Here is a 22,463-nt window from a genome sequence, read left to right as displayed (position 1 = left end):
GATTCAGATTCTTCAATTTGGAATATCTTCCAGGTTAAATATTGATCTTGTATGAGACTGTCTACGGGTGTGAAAAGGTAAGAAACCTGCTGAGTGTTGGCTGTCTAGATAGAGAAAGTAGACAGGGAACTAATGAGACCCTGATGTGTGTGTGTGTGTGTGTGTGTGTGTGTGTGTGTGTGTGTGTGTGTGTGTGTGTGTGTGTGTGTGTGTGTGTGTGTGTGTGTGTGTGTGTGTGTGTGTGTGTGTGTGTGTGTGTGTGTGTGTGTGTGTGTGTGTGTGTGTGTGTGTGTGTGTGTGTGTGTGTGTGTGTGTGTGTGTGTGTGTGTGTGTGTGTGTGTGTGTGTGTGTTCACAGCTTTTAAAACTAAGTGTGGTGAGGTTTCTGCAAGTGTGTTCTTCAAGCTTTGTTGTACAATTTTAAAACATGCTTTTCACAAAGTGGTGTTCGGTACACATTCACGTCTTTTAAATATTTGATTAGAGAAATCAGAATTACTTTTATAAATCTGATTCGACGGTGTTTTGCTGCTGTTGTGTGACCTCCTATTGCAAAGTGAAAGTGTATGTTATATATTCCTTAAGTCAAGAAATGTAAATTATAAAGCAAATGAAATGTTCTTACAAATAAGTGGATTTTGGGGAAAAGTTATTTTTGTGTGTAGAGTTGTATTCATACATTCTGAATCCGCCTTTCCCCAAATACTGTCAGCTTTCCACCATAAACAAATATGATATTCCCATAAAAGAAATTGAATTAAGACTTAGTTAAAATATGGTTTCAAACAGATGAGAATGATTGTTATTGATTTGCAGCTTTGTAAACAACCACAGAAGAAGAAACAGGAACACCACCAGCTCGTCCTTGATCATTTACCTAAAGTTTCTCTAGGATCTGAACCAGTCTGAGCTTCAGCCCTTAAACTAATAACACAATCACTGCTGAGCTAAATATCTATTTCATATCATTTGAAGCACTTCATGTTGAGAATGGAACAATGGAGAGCCATTTGTGTGCGTCTGCATTTTGTTTAATTTGCTAAACATCCTTTCATGCTCAACAATAAGCCTTTATTTGACAAGAGCGTACATTATTATTCTTCCAGTGCAGAATTAGGATCCCAATAACAATCAGCAAGAGAGGACTCTTTAAAGTAGAGACACTACATACTGATATACACCTGAACATCAGCAGGAGAGGACTCTTTAAAGTAGAGACACTACATACTGATATACACCTGAACATCAGCAGGAGAGGACTCTTTAAAGTAGAGACACTACATACTGATATACACCTGAACATCAGCAGGAGAGGACTCTTTAAAGTAGAGACACTACATACTGATATACACCTGAACATCAGCAGGAGAGGACTCTTTAAAGTAGAGACACTACATACTGATATACACCTGAACATCAGCAGGAGAGGACTCTTTAAAGTAGAGACACTACATACTGATATACACCTGAACATCAGCAGGAGAGGACTCTTTAAAGTAGAGACACTACATACTGATATACACCTGAACATCAGCAAGAGAGGACTCTTTAAAGTAGAGACACTACATACTGATATACACCTGAACATCAGCAGGAGAGGACTCTTTAAAGTAGAGACACTACATACTGATATACACCTGAACATCAGCAGGAGAGGACTCTTTAAAGTAGAGACACTACATACTGATATACACCTGAACATCAGCAGGAGAGGACTCTTTAAAGTAGAGACACTACATACTGATATACACCTGAACATCAGCAGGAGAGGACTCTTTAAAGTACAGACACTACATACTGATATACACCTGAACATCAGTAAGAGAGGACTCTTTAAAGTAGAGACACTACATACTGATATACACCTGAACATCAACAGGAGAGGACTCTTTAAAGTAGAGACGCTACATACTGATATACACCTGAACATCAGCAGGAGAGGACTCTTTAAAGTAGAGACACTACATACTGATATACACCTGAACATCAGCAGGAGAGGACTCTTTAAAGTAGAGACACTACATACTGATATACACCTGAACATCAGCAGGAGAGGACTCTTTAAAGTAGAGACACTACATACTGATATACACCTGAACATCAGCAGGAGAGGACTCTTTAAAGTAGAGACACTACATACTGATATACACCTGAACATCAGCAGGAGAGGACTCTTTAAAGTAGAGACACTACATACTGATATACACCTGAACATCAGCAGGAGAGTACTCTTTAAAGTAGAGACACTACATACAGATATACACCTGAACATCAGCAGGAGAGGACTCTTTAAAGTAGAGACACTACATACTGATATACACCTGAACATCAGCAGGAGAGGACTCTTTAAAGTAGAGACACTACATACAGATATACACCTGAACATCAGCAGGAGAGGACTCTTTAAAAACCTTCAACTATTTTTAATCCTTTAAAACAACTGAAAAAATACCTTTTCAGGTCTTTGGAAACATACCTTCTCCTGTGTAGCACAGCAGCTCACCAGAACACACACACACACACACACACACACACACACACACACACACACACACACACACACACACACACACACACACACACACACACACACACACACACACACACACACACACACACACACACACACACACACACACACACACACACACACACACACACACACACACAGCCTCATTAGCAGCTGGAGACTCTTGTATCTGTACATGTGGACGCAGCATGAGTCTCTCTTTGCTTCCAACAGAGTTCAAGTTGCCTAAATGTCCGGCAGCAGAGAAACAGAGCACATGCCGACCGTGAACGAAACCTCATACGAGAAAAACCTCCAATGCTCGAAGTCCTTTTGCAGAAGCTACACCACTTTGAAAAAAATGACTGTAACAAGTCTTCAGAGGTGGGAAGTAGTGGAGTACAAATACTTTGTTACTGTACTTAAGTACATGTTTCTGGTATCACTTTACTCCACTACTTATTTTTCTGACGACTTTTTACTTTCTACTTCTTACATTTTGAACCCAAATACCTGTACTTTCTACTTCTTACATGTTGAACACAAATACCTGTACTTTCTACTTCTTACATTTTGAACACAAATACCTGTACTTTCTACTTCTTACATTTTGAACACAAATACCTGTACTTTCTACTTCTTACATTTTGAACCCAAATACCTGTACTTTCTACTTCTTACATGTTGAACCCAAATACCTGTACTTTCTACTTCTCACATGTTGAACCCAAATACCTGTACTTTCTACTTCTCTCATTTCCCAAACAGGCTGGTTCCTTTAGTTTGAATGTGTGTCTGGTGGCGTGATCATTATTATTTAGAGTCATTGCGTGCCTATTGATTTGAACACGATCCGTGTATCCATCATTTCCTGGTCTTCTCTAAAGAAGAGGGACCAATGAAAACGTTGTCATGTTGCCGTTGTTCAGCATGGAAACATTCATTAGCTAACAATGACATTATTGTTCTATTAATATAAAGGGAGGTCAGGTACTCTTTAAAACAGCTGCTAGTTATGGGTACTTTTTACTGAAGTACATTTCAAAGCCCTCTTTACTTTGACTTGAGTAAAGTAGTTTAGTCAGTACTTCTACTTTCAATATTTTTAAACACGAGTATCTGTACTTCTACTTGAGTAAAGGATGTGTGTACAGCAGTACTTTTCTATTTATAATATGACAAATCAAATCGAACAGAAATGTACTAAATAATAATAATGTATAATAAAACACATTTGTCTTAGGGGGTTTAGGATTTAGCACAGATTAACCAACAGTGTAAAAAAACATACATTGATAGTTTGATCCAGCATTTCATAACATAAAATGAAGGGTTATTATATTGCAAATACAAGAACAATTCGTAAGTGATGTGTATAGTTTAGTCAGTACTTCTACTTTTACCAGGGTATTTTTAAACACGAGTATCTGTACTTCTACTTGAGTAAAGGATGTACTTTTGCCATCTCTGCAAGTCTTTGTATCGCAGCAGCGGGTCTCGGTCGTCTTTGAAGCCGCTTAATTTAAATACTCCAGGGGCAGAAGGAGCGCAGAGTATTTGATCTCCAAGGTAAAACACGCAGGAGCTGAAGGTTATTAGATGGAATGGTTTCAGACGAGGAGAATCTGTCTCAGCCGGTTTGGAGGCGTTCGCTCTGAAGCCCTTGATGTCTGCGGTGATTCGGGTGAGCTCAGATTGGAGCTGAAGTCTGAGTCCACTTGCTTCAGATTGATTTCAGGCAATTAGAAACCCTGCTGGATGTATGGAGTCTGTGATTGACAGCTCACGTCTTCGCTCTACGTGACCGGGGTGCGAGAACATGTTTGATATTGAAAGATCAAGTGTGGAGGCCGATTATAGAGATGTGTGATTCTAAATATTTTGTACATGGGCTTGTCAATTTCTACTTTCTACCATGCACACACACACACACACACACACACACACACACACACACACACACACACACACACACACACACACACACACACACACACACACACACACACACACACACACACACACACACACACACATTAATCAAGAGTTAGCAAGCATGTAATTACACACACACACACACACACACACACACACACACACACACACGCACGCGCACACACACACACACACACACACACACACACACACACACACACACACACACACACACACACACACACACACACACACACACACACCACACACACACACCAGGGTCTCATTAGTTCCCTGCAGTCTGACCGGACTGAATATCTTCTTACATATGACTTCAGATGTGAACGACAGACTTGGTGTTAATTCAATCAGAAGGTTCCTCTGTTGAGTGCTGAGTGTGTGTGTGTGTGTGTGTGTGTGTGTGTGTGTGTGTGTGTGTGTGTGCTGTGTGTGTGTGTGTGTGTGTGTGTGTGTGTGTGTGTGTGTGTGTGTGTGTGTGTGTGTGTGTGTGTGTGTGTGTGTGTGTGTGTATTAGCATATAAAAGCTGATTGTGAATTATTGAAGCATCTGAAAGACATCTGTGACATTTTCACCGCTGTGTTGTAGCGACGTGACATCGCTTTGAGGATGAAATTGATCTTTACTCACAGTACGCCTACAGTGCATACAACATGTCTATGATATGTGTGTGTTTTCTGTGTGAACTACTCTCCTTCCTCTTGAGGCCGTTCTTGATCTCCCGGCGGAGTGTTTCTGAGGAGTGTGTGAGATGAAACACGCTCCTCCTGATATCATAATTGAGAACGATGTGATGAACTCTCAATGAAGTCTTCAGGGAAGCACAAGGACAGATGCACGGTCAACATCTGCCAATATGAACCACTCTCAGACGGGGGTTCTCTTAATCCCTGCTTCGGAAAACAGAAACCTCACATAAAGCAATAAACCAACATTTTTTTCTTACGTTGATTTAAAGAAGGCAGGATAAGGATCAGTAACGGAGCGTCCACACAGCAGCGTTAAAAAAATCTTGGAGGTGGGCGTATCTGAAGCTTGGGGATTTTTTGCGAGCAAGGCACCAACAACCAATCACATGAATCTCCCGCCCCCGACATACGAAGCAAAAAAGCCCGAAGTAAACTGGATATAAACTCCCCAAACAGGCGAAAACCTACCACTGTCTCTGCCACCTCCCTCCATGCCTGGCTCCTCCGGTTTGTATCCCGGTAGGTAAATAGGGACTGGTCATAAAGCACCGGGTGATTCCCTACCGCTAATTTCTCCTCCATGTTTTGGAATATGAGGAAATGACCTGCGGTCTGTCTCTCCCAGCATACACGCCGTTTGATTGGCTAGCGCTTGAACTCTCAGATTTGCATACACGGGATTTGATTGGCTGACGCTTCCACCTCAGCTTCAAAAGTTGAACATTGCTCAACTTTGAATCCTGAAAATCCTGAAAATCTCCGCTCTGCTTCCCACAATGCAGTTCGGCGAAAAGTGAGGCAAAGTGACGTCACCCCATTCAAAGTGAATGGGCAGAAGCGTTTCAAGATTTTTTAACGCTGCTGTGTGGACGGGCCGTAAGAGATACAGGTAGATGAGATGAACAAATATTTCATTATAGTTGCATTTGATTTAATACAGAAGCTGTTAGAGTAAGAACAACTTGAGGAAACAGGCAGATGTGACCAAAGATTATAGATATGACATGAGATTAAGCAACGGTTTGCAACTCAAATCAAGGAGGTATAGAAAGTGCATAGGCAGCATTCATGATTCTACAAAGAGACATTTTATCACATACATTTTGGAAATCAGTACCAGACATTTGGCAGAGAGTAGATACCTGTTCTGACTGCATTCTCTCTTCTGAACGTAGCACAGGTTTATGATGTAGAGGCGCTTTCACACCGCAGTACTTTTCCCACTTTAGTTCCGAAATGTCGCGTTCACACCAAAAAGATCCGGAACTTTTATTATTATTATTATTATTATGTTATTATGTTAATAATAATAATTCCTTATATTTATTATAGCGCTTTTTCCATGACCCAAAGCGCTTTACAGATACACATTACACATACATACATGTAACGGTCATGTACTGTGGACAATACCCACAGGAGCAAATTCAGGTGAAGTGTCTTGCCCAAGGACACAACGGCTTTACAGATGCAGCGGCGGCGGAGGCGGGTTTCGCCCCCTTGATCTGATGATCAATGCACAGCCCACTGCGCCACACCGCCCATCTTCACACCTCAAAGTCATCAAGGCGCTTTACAAGTACACATTAATATCATACATGTACTGTGGACAATACCCACAGGAGCAAATTCGGGTGAAGTGTCTTGCCCAAGGACACAACGGCCTGACGCAGTGGCGGCGGGAGCGGGTTTCGAACTGGAGTTCCCCAACGCCCCCTTGATCTGATGATCAAACGCACAGCCCGCTGCGCCACTCCGCCCCGATGTTGCATTGTTGGAGAAGCCTGTGACATAAGATTTTCAACTACATAATTACTCTGTAGCTATGTCAGATTGACAATAAAGAACCTTGAACCTTGAACCTTGAACTAAAATATTAGTTCATGAGAACGTTTTTACCCCCTTTTCCGTCCCTGCTAGAGAGCAGGGACTTTCGTGGGAGGAAAAGGTTCCAAGGCTGACAGAAAGTTCTGTCCTTCAGATATGAGCTGAACCATTCCAGGGCTTTCCCCTCAATGCCCACCCACTGCTCCAAGCGAGAGATCAGGATGTCATGGTCGACTGTATGGAAAGCAGCAGTTGGATCAATAAGTAGAAGCACAACGCAGTCCCCAGAGTCAGTAGATAAGAGGATGTCATTAAAACCATATATGAAAAGCTGCATGTGTGCAGACATGTGAAACTTAATGTAGCAAACCCTCAACATGGACGCGCTAACAGTGTGAAGGTGGGTGGGGGGAGGATGTAGGGGTTGGTTTGGAATTGGGCCATTTAGGCCAGAGTTTGATAACATCTGACAGCAAGACCCCAGCCAGGTGTGCTGACACTCTGCACACCTGAATACTGAACAGAAGTCATGGATCTGTGTATCTGAGCATCACACTAAGATAAGATCAGAAGTACTTTATTGATCCCAATTTGGGAAATGTTTGCGTTGCAGCAGCATGAAAGACATGGGATTGCACATGAGTAGACATTAAAAGAGTAGAAATAAACAACTCAAAACGTAAACATCTCAAATAGAAATAAAATAGCATTATGTGGAAATACAAATATATAACTGTAAAATGTACAGTGTGGTTTTAAAGGTCTCCTATCATGCAAAATGCACTTTTTCACGTCTTTTCTACATCAACATGTGTCCCCGCCCGGTGTGTCAGGGAACTCACGCAGCGTCAGAAAACACAACCCTCTCTCTTTTCCTCCGTACCCACATCTCTAAAAACGGGGCTACAACGGAGCTGATCCTGATTTGCGTCCGATATGACGTAATATCGGAAATCTGGACCCACGGCCCTATCAGAAACGTTGCTGTCAGAAACAATGAGATGTGTTTTGAACATGATATGGCGTTTAATAACGGCAGCATTTAGCTGAGAATCTACCGCTAGAATTCTGAGCAGGCATTTTCTTTTTTAAAAGCTAAGGACCCAGAATCAGCGTTTCTCAGGGCTGAAATAGACGGATATGAAGTCATGGCTAGAATGGGTGATCTGTTTGGTATTTTGAGTAAAACACATCATAGACATATTTTTTATATATTTGTATATATCTGAGACCCATAATATATGCCTAGAAATAGCATAATAGGAGATCTTTAAGTCCAGTTATCCAAGAGAGGCTGTGGAGCAGAGAGTTGACTGAGAGTCACTCCTTACAGTAGTGACAAATGTATTTTGGAGCGGTGCTCAGCAGGTCACACTGTTAGCCAAGCTATACAGTGTGTGTGTGTGTGTGTGTGTGTGTGTGTGTGTGTGTGTGTGTGTGTGTGTGTGTGTGACCCACATTCTGACATGCCGCCTGCAGCAGAGAGAGGGAGGTCTTTGGGTGTTGTGTTGTTCAGCTCGGTCTCCATGGAGCTTCTCAGTGACTCAGCGGTTCAGAGGGAGGATATCAAGTATCTGAAGTTCACCTGCTTTCATAAAGGTCGTCTAATTTTAGTCCGGATTAAATCTGTTTCATTTTGCAGTAACATATTCATCGACAGTGAACAGGGTTAACTTCATGATTATATAATGGTAGAGTGCACAAGCTTCACTTTATGCTTCCTGATGGCTGCCATGAAGTTTGTCACTTTGTTCTGGTTTATTTGTTGATATGTGAAGTCACTTTTTTGACCTTTTTCAAAACGTTTCCTACCATTTTCCATAAAAAAAACTCACATATTTATGATTTTTTCACGAAAGGTTGCAAATGTACTTACCAGTTTGAATTTGAGGGCATGATAATACTCATGTTAAAGGTCCCATGTCATGCTTTTCTGGTTATTACCCGTCCCCTTGTGTGTTATGAAGCTTCTGCATGTAAACGGTCTGCAGAGTCACAAACCCTCAAAGTACACCCTGTAGCGAGTAAAACTCTAACACAGAGAAGACGTGTCTATGCTGCCCCAGAACGCCTCGTTGGACATTTCATTTTTCAATTTTTTTCTTCCGGGAACCAAGTGACGTACTGACGATCCAAATGGACCAATCCGCGGAACTCCTCACACACACACACTCAGCCAGCCTTATTGTTCTCAGCCTGGACTCAGCCTGAGACAGCGGGACACGGCGAGGCCCGCAGACCCCACGCAGCAACCAGGAAACCACACCAGTAACCCAGCTCACACTGTCCGCTCCTCGAGCCTAAAAGGGCGGAGCAGCGAGCCCCCCAACGTCCCCCCAACACGGCACCCAGACCCCACGCAGCATTCTCATCTGTTTGTCATTACTGGTGTCATTTCCTGGTTGCTAACAAACGCCATTGTAACACATAATCACTGATGTTCTGCTGTAACGGTGGTGGACTCATCAGAACAGAGTGGGCGAGCTGACCAATCAGAGCACAGTGGGCTCACAGGGAGGGGGGGGGGGGGGGGGCAGGAGCTCCAACAAGCCGTGTAGGACAGAGAGTGAATACACATACTATACAGAGATGCTGTATGAGAAACCAATGTGAGTTTGGAACATTGAACAATGTGAATCTATTCTAGTAGACCTCAACAATGGAATTATGATCAGTAGAAATGACCATGACATGGGACCTTTAAGAAGACGATGTGGCGCAGGTTGATGGTTAAATACAAAATATGATGCAGTTGAATCGTAAATCATGACACTAAAATAAAGCAAATTTCCCATTTGCTGGCACATTTTTAAATGTATTGAAATTATAGGCAAACAATCTATAAATAAATTATTTTTTGATTGGAAAATGTGTACATTTCAGAAGCATTGGGTAACAGCAAACCTTGCTCTGTCAAACGTTTAAAATAGACGCCCAAAATCTCCATACACATGCATTTGTGTATTGTTTTATATCTCAGTGTTACTATAGACTCAAGACTGACCAATATTAATCTTTTTATCATTTTCTCAGAGATTGAATAACAAGTTGAAACTGTTTCTTTAATCAGATTCATCTCCGATTCTTCCCGTCATTTGTAGTTATTTCATCCCATTGTGATTATCCTACACTGACTGTGTGTTTATATTACAGTTTTTAATGTGTTTTCTAATTATAAACACTTCAAATGAAATGCGTTCAGACATTAGTTGTAGTTAAGTTACTCCTCCTACCTCATCTATCTAAATAGAGCTGGTAAACATTGGGGTCTCTGAATACGATGCAACATAAAACCTGAACGTATGGAACGTTTGCAGAGCGTTGATATTTTTGCTCAGCTCTTCCCCACTGGAGTCTGTCTGTCTGTCTGGTGTCTTTGTGGGTTTAATGTTTTTATGGAGACGGTGTTGATCCCCGACACACAAGACGGGCTCTCCATGTTTTTACATATAAACCTGGAAGTGAGCCCACATGAAACTGAGTCACGTTTAAAACGAGCGACTCAACACCGTCAGTTCTGCTTTTCCCTGCACTGTGAGGATGTGTTTGTGCTGGTTATACACTCTGATGTGACTGTGTGAGGATTTAAACCCTATCTCTTGATACTCTTAAAGCCATTGAGACTTATTTCGTACCGTGTGATTTATAGAAAGTTTTCTGTGTGTTTGGTTGTGATTTCAGGACATCTGTGAGGACATCTCGGACCATGTGGAGCAGATTCACGCCCTGCTGGAGACCGAGTTCTCCCTGAAGCTCCTGTCCTACTCTGTCAACATCATCGTAGACATCAGGTGAGTCTCAACACAACGACAACGAAAAGTATTCACTGTTTAAAGGTTTTTCTATCATGCTATCATTTGTATAAAGCCATTATGATTAGGTAGTTTGTTCCTTGTCACTTTTACTGTCTAATGTAATGTGGATCAATCCTCCTTGACTTACATATTCTTGAAGAAAACAGATTATAACTCTGACTGTTATTTTTTTGTACACTTATACAAATATTGATATCATCTGTATTTGTTAGTATTAATTTAAACGTACACACACATTGTGAATGGTCTCTTCCTGTGTGTGTTGTGTTGCAGGACGGTGCAGCTGCTCTGGCACCAGCTCAGAGTCTCGGTTCTGGTTCTGAAGGAGCGTCTGCTTCAGGGCCTGCAGGACTCCAACGGAAACTTCACCAGACAGACAGACATCCTGCAGGCCTTCAGTCAGGATCAGGACCAGGTCGGAACATACACACACACACGCACGCACGCATGCACACACACACACACACGCACACGCACACGCACGCACGCACGCACACACACACACACACACACACACACACACACACACACAGACTGACACACACATTGTCCACTGTTAGAAAAACATCACTGGTCACCGGCTTGAGCTTCAATCTCAGGATCCATGTATTTATGATCCTCTCAAGAATGGAAGTAGTCATCACATACAGAGCATTTGTATTTCTGACTCAAAATTCTGTCTTTTTACTCAAATTCTCAAATTTCTGACTTTTTCTCAAAATCTAAAAATTATGTATTTTTTCTCAAGATTATGTATTTTTTTCTCAAAATTATGTATTTTTTCTCAAAATTATGTATTTTTTCTCAAATTATGTATTTTTTCTCAAAATCTCAAAATTCTGACTTTTTTCTCAAAATCCTGACTTTTTACTCAAAATGTTCTGAATACTTAAAAATGTTAATAATCACTGGCCCCCGGCTTGAGCTTCAATCTCAGGATCCATGTGTTTGTGATCCTCTCCAGAATGGAAGGAGTCCTCACACACAGAGCATCAACTAGTTCCTGAACAGTGTCCTTCACATGCTGATATCCAAGAGAGGGAGTTACACAGTCACAAGATGGAGGAATAGAAAGCAGTATTCAATGTTTACTTCAGATTAGCTCCACGTCAGAAATGAGCATGCTTGTCATATGTCTATCTCCATAGAGGCTGAATCATCATGTTAATCACATAGCTATCATATGCCTCAAACAGTCATGATGCTCTTCTAGGTAATCATACATCCTGTCATGTTCACAGCTACAGTTGGGATACCTTGTTATCATGTTACTCTCATATTGGAAGAGGACATTCAGTATTTTCCCAACACTTTGACATGCTGGGTGTGTTTGCATTTAGGGAAGAGTTGACATCACAGTGTTTGCTCAGAGTCTCTAGAAGCATCCCACACTGTAGTGCCATACACACATTATTGTCCAATTTATATCAGCAACAGGTCATAACACACACACACACAGACACACACACTGACACACACACGAACACACACAGTCAAACATTGTCCACCTTGTCAGAGATAGTGTGAAGCACAGTAGGTAATAACATGATTCATTCTTCCTCTCCAGACTCGCCTGGACGCTCTGACGGAGGAGGATGATTTCGGTCAGCTGACCATCCGCTGCAGCCAGGACTATTTCTCTCTAGACTGCGGCATCACGGCCTTCGAGTTGAGCGACTACAGCCCCGGAGACGAGTCTGAGGCTCGAGAAGCTGAGGTGGAAGGAGAGGACGTCGCTCAGGAGCCCGAAACAACTCAAGTCCCACATCCAGAACCAGAGGAAGAACCAGAACCAAAGGGGGAAGACGTCGCTCAGAAACCCGAAAAAACTCCAAACCCACATCCAGATCCAGAACTAGAACCAGAGGAAAGTCTCCACAGTCTCTCAAACCACAAATTCCACAACAGTATACCAGAACTCCCAAACCCCGCCGACTCAACAAACCACAACCTGTCTGTATTACCCACAATGCAATGCAATGAGAGTGCAAAGCGCCACAACAGCACTGAAGTGTCACCAACACAGCCGTCACGCCCCAAAAGAGCCGCTGTGTTCTCGAACGGAGGGGGAGAGGGATCCAGGGGAGGAACGGGGAACGAAAGCCCCATTTCTGGGCTTCATTCCCAGGCCGAGTTGAGCCGCAGCACCCCCTCCCTCGTGGATCCTCTGGACCGATCAAAGTTCTGGTTGGAGCTGGACTCGGTTTATCCAGAAGACGTTTCTCAGTCCTACGAGAGTCTGCAGGTTGGTGTACTTGCTTTATCATTTAGACGAGAGGTGTTCAAATATTATAGCAAGAGATGTCAAAAGTACACACATCCTTTACTCAAGTAGAAGTACAGATACTCGTGTTTAAAAATGGTAAAAGTAGAAGTACTGACTAAACTTCTTTACTCAAGTAAATGATGTACCTACATTTGATTGATTTTGCTGACTTATAACTTCGCTTATGAGGCAATAAACCTCACCTCTAGTGAGCGGCCCAGCCCTTCGAATATTTTTCTGTATGTATAGCCCTCGGTGATAAAAAGTTTGGACACCCCTGCCTTATCTAAACCCTCTTTTAAACTTTACAGATCATGAACGGGCGAAACGTCCAGAGAAACCGCTTGAGCTCCAGACAGGGGGGGGCGCTCTCAGAGACCGATGCCCGATCACAGGAGCTCATCTTGGGCCAAAACAAGCACCGAAGCCCCCCTGCCTCCTGGAGCCCCACGGTCTCAGGCTGAGATATCCAGACAAGATGAGAGGAGGCAGGGGGTGGAGGATACACTCAGTGAGGGGGACTCTGACTCCTCGTTGCCTTCCCCCATGAGGGAGCAGTTCCTCTCCTCAGACATGGAAGCGTCCGGAGAGGAATCAGAACCCCGACCGAGGCCCGGAAACACGGCCGTTTGGATCGTGAAACGCCCCGGGAAGAAGGTGAGCTGGTTGTGTTTTATCAAGCAGTTTGGAGAGTTGAGCAGAGAGGGCCAAAGTACACACATCCTTTACTCAAGTAGAAGTGCAGACAAGTAGTACTGACTAAACACTGAAGTGTGTTAGAAAGAAAACAAAACTCCAGACAGAGAAACAAGTCCGTTAGATAAGTGTTGTCCATGTCATGTGATCACAGTGTGTGTGTTCAGTGTTCAGTGTGTGAAGTACACACATCTTTTACTCAAGTATGAGTTTAAAAATACTCTGGTGAAAGTAGAAGTACTGACTAAACTTCTTTACTCAAGTCAAAGTAAAGAGGGCTTTGAAATGTACTTCAGTAAAAAGTACCCATAACTAGCAGCTGTTTTAAAGAGTACCTGACCTGCCTTTATATTAATAGAACAATAATGTCATTGTTAGCTAATGAATGTTTCCATGCTGAACAACGGCAACATGACAACGTTTTCATTGGTCCCTCTTCTTTAGAGAAGACCAGGAAATGATGGATACACGGATCGTGTTCAAATCAATAGGCACGCAATGACTCTAAATAATAATGATCACGCCACCAAACACACATTCAAACTAAAGGAACCAGCCTGTTTGGGAAATGTGAGAAGTAGAAAGTACAGGTATTTGGGTTCAACATGTAAGAAGTAGAAAGTACATGTATTTGGGTTCAACATGTGAGAAGTAGAAAGTACAGGTATTTGGGTTCAACATGTAAGAAGTAGAAAGTACAGGTATTTGGGTTCAACATGTAAGAAGTAGAAAGTACATGTATTTGGGTTCAACATGTGAGAAGTAGAAAGTACAGGTATTTGTGTTCAGCATGTAAGAAGTAGAAAGTACATGTATTTGGGTTCAACATGTGAGAAGTAGAAAGTACAGGTATTTGGGTTCAACATGTAAGAAGTAGAAAGTACAGGTATTTGGGTTCAACATGTGAGAAGTAGAAAGTACAGGTATTTGGGTTCAACATGTAAGAAGTAGAAAGTACAGGTATTTGGGTTCAACATGTAAGAAGTAGAAAGTACATGTATTTGGGTTCAACATGTGAGAAGTAGAAAGTACAGGTATTTGTGTTCAGCATGTAAGAAGTAGAAAGTACATGTATTTGGGTTCAACATGTGAGAAGTAGAAAGTACAGGTATTTGGGTTCAACATGTAAGAAGTAGAAAGTACAGGTATTTGGGTTCAACATGTAAGAAGTAGAAAGTACATGTATTTGGGTTCAACATGTGAGAAGTAGAAAGTACAGGTATTTGTGTTCAGCATGTAAGAAGTAGAAAGTACATGTATTTGGGTTCAACATGTGAGAAGTAGAAAGTACAGGTATTTGGGTTCAACATGTAAGAAGTAGAAAGTACAGGTATTTGGGTTCAACATGTAAGAAGTAGAAAGTACATGTATTTGGGTTCAACATGTGAGAAGTAGAAAGTACAGGTATTTGGGTTCAACATGTAAGAAGTAGAAAGTACAGGTATTTGGGTTCAACATGTAAGAAGTAGAAAGTACAGGTATTTGGGTTCAACATGTAAGAAGTAGAAAGTACAGGTATTTGTGTTCAACATGTAAGAAGTAGAAAGTACAGGTATTTGTGTTCAACATGTAAGAAGTCAAAGTAAAAAGTCGTCAGAAAAATAAGTAGTGGAGTAAAGTACTGATACCAGAAACAAGTACTTAAGTACAGTAACGACAAATACTTCCCACCTCTGGAGTTGAGGTTGTGTTCATTCTGGATTCAGACAGTAGACACTTTTTACCATCTGTCTGCAGCTCTGTTTGCACACCAGGGGCCTCATTTATCAAACTGGAGGAGGATGCAAATGTGTGCATGGAAAACTAAAATAGAAAAACCCACTTACATTTTATAAATCACAAGGAACCTAACAATGTGCAAGCTTCATATTCCGCCCACAACACACACTTATCCATAAATGTCCAATGCATACTGTATAAGTATTGATATGCATACTTTTCTTGTTGCGTACAGACACCCCGTTACAAACAAAAAACTCCCCACTTGTCATCAACAATACACAATGTGTTTTGCACAAAAATATGGAAACTAAAAAAAGTTGTCGGTTAAATATTCTCGGTATTTAAATATTTCGTTATTAAATCAAAAACATTGGCATTTGGATTTCCGATGTTATTTCTTTCTCTTTTCAATCTGTACAAACACCACCTAACACCATTTGTCCTGGGAGAGGTTTCCCTCCTCTGTGCTCCCCCCTTTTAATTTAATTTAATTACTTTTTGATTGTGGGTTTTTTTCAGGAGGGTTTCTTTGTCCCCTGCGAGGGTCTAAGAACAGAGGAAGTTGTTTGCTTTAACAGAGTAAAAAGCCCCCTGAGACAAATCTGTCATTTGTATTATTCGGGCTATCAAAATAGAATTTAATTGATTGCATCTGTGTTGATCTGTGTTTTTAATTTTAGTTTTACTTTCACTGCACCATGACATCAAGTCAAATTCCTCGTACGTGTCAACCTACTTGTTTCCTGGATTGTTCATGTGAAAAACCGAGGTTGTGTTACAGATATAATCAAGATCAATCCCATCTAGAATAAGTCTGTAAAACATGCAGAAATATCAACGTTTTGGTTCCAAACTTTTGAACGATCCCACATTTTGGTTAACATAATAAAAGCCATATTTATTTAATTTATATATTATTTATTTGTTTATTCCACACATGGCAGTTATTTTAAAACAAAACATGTACACTTTACTGGTTGTTTTTTTATAGCGCATGGTGGAAAGGAGCAGGGAGAAGAACATCTTATTTAAAAAAAATGAAATAACCATAAAAAAGTTAAATAAAATCAATATTCTTTCAGTCACAGTTGCTTACAAATACTGAAACATAAAACCAGAACACACTAAAAAGTCAACTTCATACTGTCTAATTACACTTTCTTTATACATTTTCTTAAACATAAAAATGTTCTTACAGCCCTTTAAATCAATCGGCAAAGAATTCCACTTCTCTACGCCAAGAGACACACGTCTGCTTTAAAGTAGTGCTGATGCTTATCATTTCATTTCCTCCTATGATGCTCATCCTCTGAAATTAAAACACATTTGTTTAGTATATCTTCTGGCTGTATTCTGTTATCCAACATGTTTCTATCATCCCCTCTCCAGCAGCAGGGGAGCCAGGTGTCGTCAGGAGTCGACCCACAGAGAGAGCACTGGTACGGGTCAGAAGAGTTCCTCGCTCTCCCCGCTCAGCTCCGGAAAACTGAGATGCTCGCCATGAAGCTGGAGAGCCTGGCTCACTCACTGCCAACGGTCAGTAGATCAATGAAGTTCAGATATACACACGACAATGTACAGAGTTAGAGGTCTCGTTAGGCCAGGCTCACTTTATGCTGCGTTTCCATTACAGTTTAGGAACTGGGGCAGTAACTATAGTAACGCAGTGTAGGCGGAGCCGTGACGTCATCTTCAATGCGAAACACAAAACCAACATCAGCCGTTAGCTGTTAGCACTCAGAGCTCACAGCTCCTCATATCTGTTCAGAAACTAGACAGAAGTTAAACAAGTACAAACCACAGACTGTCTGTGTCATGGTGAATACAGTCGCTGCTTTATTTATGTCTGTATAGGCCGTTGTTGTGAGTGTGGACGGTCGGAGCATATACTGCGTTAGCTTAGCCAATCTCCATTTAGAAAACACGCATTTTAAAAGGTTTTTCGCCTGCCGTCTGTCTGCAGACTTGTCAAAGCATTAATTCATGGTTTTTACTAACCGGTATCAGTATGTTGTTACTTCGGCATCATTTAGAAACGTGTATTACAATTAAATCACGGTCAAATATGTTCATCTTGTTGTAGTTGCCAGCGATTCTCTCACTAGTTTAGCATACTCAGCCTGGTTGTTGGCCCGGAAAGAACCTCAATTTTGGAGAGCCAGAAAACTGTGAAAAAGTACCCGCTAGCCGGAACTACGCCTAGTGGAAACGCAACCAAAGACGGGCCGGGCACGGCACGGCACGCTTAAACCGCGCACCGCGCTGTAGTGGAAATGCGCCACATGTGTCCCCAGTGTGTCCCCGGTGTGTCCCCGGTGTGTCCCCGGTGTGTTCCCGGTGTGTCGGGGAACTCACGCAGCGTCAGGAAACAAAACCCTCTCTCTTTTCCTCCGTACCCACATCTCTAAAAACGGGGAAACAACGGAGCTGATCCAGATTTGCTGCATCATGACGACATTACTAAAATGTGGGCGGGCTTTACACCCACGGGCCAATCAGAAACGTTGCTGTCAGAAACAATGTTTTTTTTTAAAGCTACAGACCCAGGATCAGCTCTTTAGTAACAGCTGAACTAGAGCAGAATGATCTGTTTGGTATTTTGAGCAAAACAGTTCAGAGACATGTTTTTATATATATTTGTATATATCTGAGACCTATAATATGTGCCGAAAAATAGCATGATAGGAGACCTTTAAGATAAGATAAGATACGATGAAGCTTTATTTATCTCCGTGGGAAAATTCAGGCGTTTATATCAGCAACAGTTTTCAGAGTAAAATAGAATACACATGTAATAATAATACAGCAAAAATAAAGTGATAAAGTAACTATTAAAACAAGATATCACAGTAAAACGTTGAGCATTTGTATGACATATATTTACTTAAAGGGGACCTATCATGCAAAATGCACTTGTGTACGTCTTTTCTACATGAATATGTGTCCCCGGTGTTCCAGGGAACTCACCAAGTGTCAGAAAACACAACCCTCTCTATTTTCCTCCATACCCAAATCTCTAAAAAAGGGGCTGCAACGGATCTGATCAAAACTGATCCAGATTTGAACACTGTCCTGACGTCAGGACGGTGGCGCTACGGCTATTGGGCCAACTCCACCAATCAGGAGGAGACAGCCACGGCCATTGCCGTTCGAAAGCGCTGGAGACGCTGTAGTACATATGCCAGGCCTGTAGATGGTGCTGTTCTCACAGAATCAGCCCTTGCAAAAACAGAGCTAAAAAATGTCAAATTGAGCAAAATGAGGCATGGCTAAAATGCATGATCTGTTTGGTATTTTGAAAAAAAAAAAGGTATAAATATGCCTTATATAGGTATGGTCCTACACTATGTTATTCAAATATAGCATGATAGGTCCACTTTAAATGTGCAGATGAGAGTGCAGGTGAAAGTATTGTAAAACAGTGCAGGTGTTATGTATGAACAGTCCTGGTTACTATTTGCGGGTTAATGAACAACATATTCTGTTGTGCACATACTGTATATGATATAGAAACAAGACCCCTTTAATCTCTCTCTTTGTCCCGCAGAGGCCCGGTGGATGTGATTCTACCCAGGATGCTTTGCAAGATGTGGACGACTGGGAATTGACGGAGTTGAACCAGGACTGGGAGCTGGACGAGATGCCTTCTCTTCTGCCACCGCTGGTACATATTATATATATCTTTATTTATGTTTTAAACACCTTACATGCTAAAAACACACTTTACTTTGTTGTATTTAAATGTGGTTTAAAGACTGTGCACACAATTGGTCTGTTATAGTGTGACTTAATCTCTATATTTAAATTGTGTTTTCGCAGTGGTGTAATGTAATGAAGTACATTTAATCACGTTTCATACTTAAGTGCAATTTAGAAGTACTTGCTTTTACTTTTGGCACGTTAATTATATTTTGATCGCACTACTTTTCTACTTAAATTGTGAATGCTGTTTTATTCTATTTGTACATTTATATGCAATGCCTTGTTAACATTCTGCTATAACAAAACCATTTCGTAAATATTTGGACCAATGAAGTCGATCTAATCTCATATCTGAACATCTGTTGATCCCCTCCTTCAGCTTCCCTTCAGACGCAACCTGGTGAGCCGCTTTAGCTCCGCCTCCTCCAGCGATATCGCTCCCTCATTGGACGAGAGCATGGAGTCTGGACCGCTGAGTGACCTTCAGTCTGAAGAAGACGAGGGCCGAAGATCTACGGAGCGCCGCATGAACCTGACAGCAAGCAGAGATTACAAAAGTACATCCTTTACTCAAGTAGAAGTACAGATACTCGTGTTTAAAAATACTCTGGTGAAAGTAGAAGTACTGACTAAACTTCTTTACTCAAGTCAAAGTAAAGAGGGCTTTGAAATGTACTTCAGTAAAAAGTACCCATAACTAGCAGCTGTTTTAAAGAGTACCTGACCTCCCTTTATATTAATAGAACAATAATGTCATTGTTAGCTAATGAATGTTTCCATGCTGAACAACGGCAACATGACAACGTTTTCATTGGTCCCTCTTCTTTAGAGAAGACCAGGAAATGATGGATACACGGATCGTGTTCAAATCAATAGGCACGCAATGACTCTAAATAATAATGATCACGCCACCAAACACACATTCAAACTAAAGGAACCAGCCTGTTTGGGAAATGTGAGAAGTAGAAAGTACAGGTATTTGTGTTCAACATGTAAGAAGTAGAAAGTACAGGTATTTGGGTTCAACATGTAAGAAGTAGAAAGTACAGGTATTTGTGTTCAACATGTAAGAAGTAGAAAGTACAGGTATTTGTGTTCAACATGTGAGAAGTAGAAAGTACAGGTATTTGTGTTCAACATGTAAGAAGTAGAAAGTACAGGTATTTGTGTTCAAAATGTAAGAAGTAGAAAGTACAGGTATTTGTGTTCAACATGTAAGAAGTAGAAAGTACAGGTATTTGTGTTCAACATGTAAGAAGTAGAAAGTACAGGTATTTGTGTTCAAAATGTAAGAAGTAGAAAGTACAGGTATTTGTGTTCAAAATGTAAGAAGTAGAAAGTACAGGTATTTGTGTTCAAAATGTAAGAAGTAGAAAGTACAGGTATTTGTGTTCAAAATGTAAGAAGTAGAAAGTACAGGTATTTGTGTTCAAAATGTAAGAAGTAGAAAGTACAGGTATTTGTGTTCAGCATGTAAGAAGTAGAAAGTACAGGTATTTGTGTTCAACATGTAAGAAGTAGAAAGTACAGGTATTTGTGTTCAACATGTAAGAAGTAGAAAGTACAGGTATTTGTGTTCAAAATGTAAGAAGTAGAAAGTACAGGTATTTGTGTTCAACATGTAAGAAGTAGAAAGTACAGGTATTTGTGTTCAACATGTAAGAAGTAGAAAGTACAGGTATTTGTGTTCAAAATGTAAGAAGTAGAAAGTACAGGTATTTGTGTTCAAAATGTAAGAAGTAGAAAGTACAGGTATTTGTGTTCAAAATGTAAGAAGTAGAAAGTACAGGTATTTGTGTTCAGCATGTAAGAAGTAGAAAGTACAGGTATTTGTGTTCAAAATGTAAGAAGTCAAAGTAACAAGTCGTCAGAAAAATAAGTAGTGGAGTAAAGTACTGATACCAGAAACATGTACTTAAGTAACAAAGCATTTGTACTCCTACTTCCCAGCTCTGACAGCGCCCCCGGTGGACATGCGTGGAGGTGCGTCTCTGGTACAGCGGCTGCTCCAGGACCTCCAGAACCAGGACCTCCAGAACCAGGACCTCCAGAACCAGGACCTCCAGAACCAGGACCTCCAGAACCAGGACAAAGACCCGGACGTCTGGAAGAAGATCGAGGTACGGACGGTTTTATTGTATTTTCTGTCTCTCTGTGTCCTTGCTGTGAAACGTCTGTCGATGCTTTTGTCGTATTTCTTTCTCCAAGAAAACAAGCTTGAAGGTTTCATTCATTGCATTAGTGGAGTCTGACAAGCTATCGTTAGACAACAAATAAATTGCAAAGACAATGTTCATTTTCGGCATTTTTTTCAAATATTACAGCAAGTAATGGAAGATAAATCCACAGTAATAATATCACAATTGTGTTTTGTGCGGTATAATATATCCGAGGGAAGGTACATTTTTTATATGTTATTCATATTATCTTTTTTTGTTACATTTTTTAGGACGATCTTTACAAAACAAGCATTTTTTATCAAGTTTGTAGAATACTGTTCATAGGCCGGGACTTCTTTGCAGCACCACTGCACTTTATTCAGATATTTTGACATTTCTTTGACCAAATGTTGCGCAATTTAGATATTGCACTAGTCCATGTTGTGAGTTAGCTAAAACTTAAAGGGGACCTATCATGCAAAATGCACTTCTTGATGTCTTCTCTTCATCAACATGTGTCCCCGGTGTGTCAGCGAACTCACGAAGCGCCAGGAAATAAAACCCTCTCTCTTCTCCTCCGTACCCAAATCTCTAAAAACGGGGGAACAACGGAGCTGATCCAGATTTGCGTCCGATATGACGTAATATCTGAAATGTGGACCCACGGCCCTATCAGAAACGTTGCTATCGGAAACAATGCCCGACTGTTTTGGACGTAATATGGTCGGTGTTTACATTAGCATCGCTAACACTCAGAGCTAACCTGTACTGGAGAGCATGTGTGTGAAGAAACAGGAAATAAAAAGGAACTCACCTTGTGGTATAACCGGCAAGAGAGAAAGCCTTTGAGCTCCATACTGTTTCAGAGAGAATCCTTGATAATCCATGATATGGCGTTTCATCACGGCAGCATTTAGTTTAGACAGTAGCTGCCGGGTCCCGCATGAGCTCAGACCCCTCCTTTTTATTTGTTTGAAGCTTTATACCCCAAATCAGCACTTTAGAAACAGGAAGTGAAATAGAGGGATATGAGGCATGGCTAGAATGGGTGACCTGTTTGGTATTTTGAGCAAAACACTTTTTATATATTTGTATATATCTGAGACCTATGCTATTGCCTAAAAA

General features: G+C 41.1%; 2 protein-coding genes across 2 annotated transcripts in view; both read left to right on the top strand.

The window, feature by feature from the left end:
• Positions 1-16,974, top strand: part of LOC117497137 (A-kinase anchor protein 6-like) — a 27,830-nt gene extending 10,856 nt beyond the window's left edge. The window contains exons 3-7 of the mRNA XM_034149045.1: positions 10,660-10,769; positions 11,067-11,208; positions 12,361-13,038; positions 13,371-13,716; positions 16,867-16,974. Of these exons, the coding sequence (XP_034004936.1) occupies positions 10,660-10,769; positions 11,067-11,208; positions 12,361-13,038; positions 13,371-13,523 (1,083 nt within the window). The 3' untranslated portion in view covers positions 13,524-13,716; positions 16,867-16,974. The remainder of the gene's footprint in view (positions 1-10,659; positions 10,770-11,066; positions 11,209-12,360; positions 13,039-13,370; positions 13,717-16,866) is intronic.
• Positions 16,756-21,299, top strand: LOC117497120 (A-kinase anchor protein 6-like; the record flags this gene model as incomplete). Its single annotated transcript, XM_034149020.1, has 4 exons — positions 16,756-17,013; positions 19,025-19,141; positions 19,559-19,736; positions 21,130-21,299. Coding segments are annotated over exons 1-4 (636 nt in total), but the record flags the coding sequence as incomplete, so codon positions are not given.
• Between the last annotated feature and the right edge of the window lie 1,164 nt (positions 21,300-22,463).

Source organism: Trematomus bernacchii, unplaced genomic scaffold, assembly GCF_902827165.1.
Source record: "Trematomus bernacchii unplaced genomic scaffold, fTreBer1.1, whole genome shotgun sequence".
Lineage (NCBI taxonomy): Eukaryota > Metazoa > Chordata > Actinopteri > Perciformes > Nototheniidae > Trematomus > Trematomus bernacchii.
Note: the sequence above shows the minus strand (reverse complement) of the source record. Positions and strands in the feature narration are given on the sequence as shown.